Consider the following 6,000-nt stretch of genomic DNA (forward strand, 5'->3'; position numbering starts at 1 on the left):
TCCCTCTGTTTTGCTTTTTGTGCATCCTCAGTTCTGGAGTCAGCTAGTGTTTACTTTGCCTGTTGCCAGCAGGCACACACAACTACAATAAGATTGGCTAGAGCTGAACTCCATTCTTTCCCATCTTAGTTTTTGCTCACTGCACTGTTTATTACAGAGACACCGCTGCAATCCAACACCAAACATCTATGTTTCTTCAGCCTTCCCTTGGCATCCTCTGAAAGTCAATGCTGCTAAAAAAATCCTTTCTATCTAAATAGAGGACAAGGAGCAAAATGTGGGGGCTGTGTGGACATAAAAAGACTTTGTAAAAAGATGCCTATTATCAGATGCTTTATCACCTGTTTGCCTTTATATGTGTGTGAATATTTCTTTACGTTACCTATTGGCTTATGGTGACCCCATAAATTTCATAGAGTTTTCTTAGTCAAGGAGTAATCAGAGGTGGTTTTGCCGGTTTCTTCTGAAATTTAGCCTACAGCACTTGGTCTTCATTGGCAGACTCCCATCGAAGTACTAACCAGGGCTGACATTGCTTAATTCCCAAGATCAAATGGATCTGATACTTTTAGGGTATTTAGGCATGCCAGTGTTTAACAATAAAAATACAAATCTCACTGATTTCAATAGGACTTGCTTACAAAGTAAATAGGGTTAGTATTTCAGCCTAAAGCAAAAACTGACAATCCAGGACCAATGTGTCACATACTTAATATGGCATATGTTTGGAAAGAAGCATGTCCATCAAATTATTTAAATTAAGTAACTACATTTCCAGAAGCTATTACTGTATTCGGATTATAAAAGGCAGCTTGCCATACCACACATGAGTGTCTGGAGTAATTGTTCCAAGATGTTGGTGCTGAAGGGGTTTTAAGGCTGCAGAGTGTTGTATGATAGTAGTCTATGTAGTACACTCACATAATGCTGTCGTGTGTGCGTGTGTGCACGCACATGTACGCTGCTGCTTTGTTCCTTAGAATCACATTCAATGACATTTAAAAGCCTACCCAGTGTGGCAGAAAATCCCAAGAATGTGATTGTTATGGTGGTTAATTGCCATCAAGTCAGCTTCGACTTCTCGCAACTTTATGAATGAGAGACCTCCAAGATATCCTGTTATTAACAGCTCAGGTCTTGCAAACTCAGGGCCATGGTGTCATTGATTAAGTCTATCCACCTGTAATGCAGTCTACCTCTTTTACAAATGTCTTTCACATTATTTTATCTCTTTTCTCCCAGCACAGGACCCAAGCATTATAATATTTTCTAATTACCCATGTCATCTCATGGATGTGTCCAAAGTGCAACAGCAGAAGAGAGTTAAAGACAAGCTCCATAAAAGAGGTTTCATGAACTCCACCAAAACTTTATCTGGAGTGAAGGATATTTTAAAAGCAACATAGAAGATAAAAGAAATAAAGGCTGCTGCCGCAAAATTGATGCAATTTGAAACCCTGTTAACTGTCATGGCTCCATTCTATGGAATCCTGGGAGTTGTAGTTTGTTGTCGCACCAATGTTCTCTGACAGAGAAGGCTAAATATCTCCCAAAAGTACAAATCCCAAAATTCCACAGCACTGAGCCATGGCAGTCAAAGCAGTTGTCAAACTGTATTAATTCTGCAGTACTGATGCAGCCCAAGGCACAAAAAGAGTATGACCATCTTAAAAATAAAATGTGAACTGTTATGAAGTAATATGTGGATTTGCTTAATTTCTGGGATGTGTACACACATGCTTGTGTGCGCGCACACTTTATCACAGTTAACTTCATGTGACATGTCAGGAAAAGGGCCACATGTTCTACATAGATTCCCTTCATCTCTGAAATTCTGGTGAACATTCTATGGAGGGTAGTGATGGAGTCTACTCAGAAACAGAACAAATGGCTATGCTTCATCAGAGTTCATCTCCAGCCATTTCTGTTACTTTTCACATTGTTGTGGAACCCTTTCCCTTAGGTAATATAATACTCCCGCACTACCTTCACTTCTGAACTGCATAAAGAGCTTTTTGGAACTGCACCTTTTACATATGGTTTCCCATTTTAAAAATGTTATTACTGGATTTCTATCCTGCCTCCGTATTAAAAATGGAGGAGGTGGTGGTTGATTTCCTAATCACTGGGGATTGTAGCTCCCCTATCCATGGCACCATAACACTGTTCCAGGTTTTAATCCAAACCCATTATGGGTCTAAGGTTCTAAACCTTAGAGAAATCTTCTAAAATTAGGATTAAAACCTGGAGTGGGTCCATCAACTCCTACCCCATGAAAATAGAGTCACCATTTTCCATATATCTAAATCAAGAAGGGGCCCTTTCACACTACAGAATTATAGCACTATGATTCCACTTTAATTGCAATGGTCCCACCTATGGAATCCTGGGATGTGCAATTTAAGGATGAGTATTTAGAGTCCTAAGGCAGGGGACTCTTGTGCCACTCCAAGATACAAAATGCAGGATTCCATAAGATACTGCTGTTGCTGTGTGTGCCATCATTTTGGCTTCAGCTTATAAATGAGAGGCCCTGTTGTAACAGCCTCTGCCCAGATCTTGCAAACTCAAGGCCTATGTCTACTTTGCTAAGTATTTTACATATTTTCCAGTGAGGCAGGTCATTTCATGATGTAGCCAAAATATGATAGCCAAGTTTAGTCATTTTGTTTCTAATGAGCATTCTGGTTTGATTAACTGTCAGACCCAATTATTTGTAGGTTTTTTTGGGTTTTTCAGGCTATGAGGCCGTGTTCTAGAAGAGTTTATTCCTGGTGTTTCATCAGCAGCTGTGGCTGGCATCTTCAGAGAATGAATCTATTTTCTTTTTGAAAATCCATAGTATCTGCACAACTCTCCTCCATCATCATATTTCACATGAGTTATTTCTGTTCCTGTCACCTTTTTTCACTGTCCACCTTTCACATCCATACATAGAAATCAGAAACACCATGGCATGAATTATTCCGATCTTGGTATTCATTGATACATCTTTACCCTTGAGGATCTTACTTAGTTTCTTCATAGCCGTCCTTCAAAGCCTTATTCTTCGTATGCTTTCTCGACCATAGTCTCCATTTTGATTACCTACTGAACCAAGGTATAGAAAACATTTAATTTTGATTTCTTCTACATCTAATTAAAAGTTATGTAAATCTTCTTCAGTAATATTTTTTAAAAAAATATTAATCTGTAATCCTACTTTTGCACTTTCTTCCTTAACTTTCCTCAGTATCCATTCCAGGTCTGTGGTGTTTTCTCCAGGTAATATGGTGCCACCTGCACATTTTAAATTGTTGATGTTTCTTCCTTCAGTTTTCACATCGCCTTCTTTTCTCTGCCTAGAATACTAACAAGTATTTCACCTTCATATTCTAGTCATAAACTCCAAACTTTTTTCCTCTAATAGTGAGGATGCCATGAGAGAGTATCTTACAAAGGTGAGCAAGGGAAGGGAGGACCCATGCTGCAGTGCTTCATTTCTGTAATCATTTCTACATTGGCTGCATCTGCACTTCAGAATTAATGCAGTTTGACATCACTTTAACTGCGATAGGTCAATACTGCAGAATTCCAGGATTTGTACTTCTGTGAGATATTTACTATTCTTTGTCAGAGAGCTCTGGTGCCACAACAAATTACACATCCCAGGATTTCATAAAAAGGAGCCATGACAGTTGAAGTAGTATCAAACTATATTAATTCTGCAGTGTGGCAGTAGCCACAATCCTCCCTGTCCTACTTTTACTGTATTTGATTATGACTTGTTCTGGCAGTTTTGTTCTGACAAGGACTTGGAAGAGTCTTTTAAAAAAAGAGAGAGAGAGCTACACATCCTCCCAGCCAGTATTGTAAATGGCCATGCTAGCTATAAAAAAGTAAGTTCCCAAAGCTCTGGCTCTGATACACACAACAAAATCTCCCGCAACAAAAGGAGGCATTTTACCTTATGCCAGGTAAATTATTTGTTAACAAAGGCCAGATTAAATTGCTAATTTAATCAATACACAGCAATGTGTGTTCAAAATTAAAGTTTATCCTTAACGAGCAAAGATAAACAGTACAGTCAGCCCTTCTTATACACAGATTGTTATACACGGATTCAAGCATACACAGTTTGAAAATGTTCAAAAAAGTATAAATTTCCAATATCAAACCTTGATTTTCCATTTTTTATAAGGGACACCATTTTGCTATGTCATTATGTTTAATGGGACTTGAGCATACACGGATTTTGTTATACACGGGGAATCTTGGAACCAAACCCCAGCGTATAACAAGGGTCCACTGTATAAACGTCTAGAATTCATATGCATGCACACAACATATTCAGAGCTTGTTTTTAAAATAAGTTGTACGGACATTTATGTTCCTGATAGGCAACCAGTCACTCAGCAGAAACTAGGAGGAAAAACATCCACGAAACATTGGAAACCAACAAGAGATAGCAACTGATTTTTCAGCCTCCTGAACCAAGTGTCAAGTCACACTTCAGATTCACAGTTCAACCAAACATGCCAATGTATATTTGAATACCGTGAGCAAAAGCATAACAGCCCAAAAGAACAACAGAACACCTGTGACAGATGAGCCATCAGTGGAATCACTGAACTTTGGAGTCATTTATTTGCATCAAAGGATTTCTTTTTGAACATCTGGAGAAAGAAATAAAATGCTAGAGGAGTGAAGTGTGGCATGAACACCTTCTGTATATTAAAATGAAATAAAAAAATGAATTTAGCCAATTAGGGACTTCACTAGGAAGAGAAATACTATGATCTCTGTTATATGAAATAAGCTATGCTTTCTTCAATGGAGGAATCCTTGGAAGACTATCCATGTCATTTTGATGAGGAAGGACAATGACAGATCAAAACATTCTGCAGTAATGCTGGTGAAGAAAAGGGGGGATTTGGATATTAATAGCACCTTTCCTCCCAGATTTTTTTTCAACAAAACAGGATGATAAAGAACATTTTTGAGATGTTTGCAGTGAATGGAGGAAACAACTTGAGTTAGCATGAATAAATATATCTGTAAGAAAAGATGAGAGCCAGCATGGTGCAGTGGTTTGAGTGTTGCACTATGACTCTGGAGACCAGGGTTCAAATCCCTGCTTGGCCATGGAATCCCACTGGATGACCTCAGGAAAGTCACATTCTCTCAGGCTCAGAGGAAGACAATGGCAAGTCCCTTCTGACCAAATCTTGGCAAGAAAATACCATGATAGGTTCACCTTTGGGTTGAGGCTGTTGTATTTTGGATGTACCATGAGATGACGTGACTCATCAAAAAAGACAAAAATGCTCAGTAAAGTGGAAGGCAGCAGGAAAAGAGGAAGACCACATTACAGGTGGATGGACTCAATCAAGGAAGCCATGGCCCTGAGTTTTTAAGACCTCAGCAGGGCAGTTGATGACTGAGGAGATCTCTCATTCATAGGCTTATGCTAAGCTGAAGTCAACTTGACTCCAAACACCAACACGAGTAGAGTAGCGAATGGAAAGGACAACCGGTTGAACCTTTAATCATGTCAAGAGAGCATTCCAGGAGACATAGCCTCCCTACACCTATATAAATGGTGCCTTTCAAACTACACAATTGGAAGAGTTGTGTCCTTTTTTGCATGTGACATTCCTTATCGACAGAGAAATACTGCAAGTCCAAATGACTCTGCAATAATGCAAGACAAAACTGATCCAAGTAGTACAATGTACTAATCACCCACAAAGAGGAACAGTGAACAAATTAGCAAATAAATATTGAAACAACATGAACAAAGAAATTATAGTAATGGGCTGAAGATGCAGACTGAAGCAAAAAAATAAAGAGCATTAAAAATAATCTTGCCCCACATTACATCTTTCTACTAATGAAAGTTCTTTCAGTCAATTTAGTTTAAAGCAACCTTACAATGGATGCATACTTAAAAGTCCCACTTACTTTCCAGTAATCATGGAGATAGGTTCCAACTTGTTTCCCTTGTCTTCTAATTGCCCA

At 38.7% G+C, this 6,000-nt stretch overlaps 1 protein-coding gene across 3 annotated transcripts in view; it reads left to right on the forward strand.

Moving 5' to 3' along the window:
• LOC149315033 (uncharacterized) overlaps positions 1-1,677 on the forward strand; it is a 70,315-nt gene extending 68,638 nt beyond the window's left edge. For all 3 annotated transcript variants that reach the window (XR_016281016.1, XR_016281017.1, XM_089522375.1), the window contains one exon: positions 1,243-1,677. Coding sequence is in view for 1 of the 3 variants with exons in the window: in XM_089522375.1 (XP_089378501.1) it covers positions 1,243-1,406 (164 nt within the window). In the remaining 2 variants the exon portion in view is untranslated. The remainder of the gene's footprint in view (positions 1-1,242) is intronic.
• Positions 1,678-6,000: the final 4,323 nt, after the last annotated feature.

Source organism: Sceloporus occidentalis, unplaced genomic scaffold, assembly GCF_023333645.1.
Source record: "Sceloporus occidentalis isolate IW3139 unplaced genomic scaffold, rSceOcc1.0.p SCAF_4, whole genome shotgun sequence".
Classification (NCBI taxonomy): Eukaryota; Metazoa; Chordata; class Lepidosauria; order Squamata; family Phrynosomatidae; genus Sceloporus; species Sceloporus occidentalis.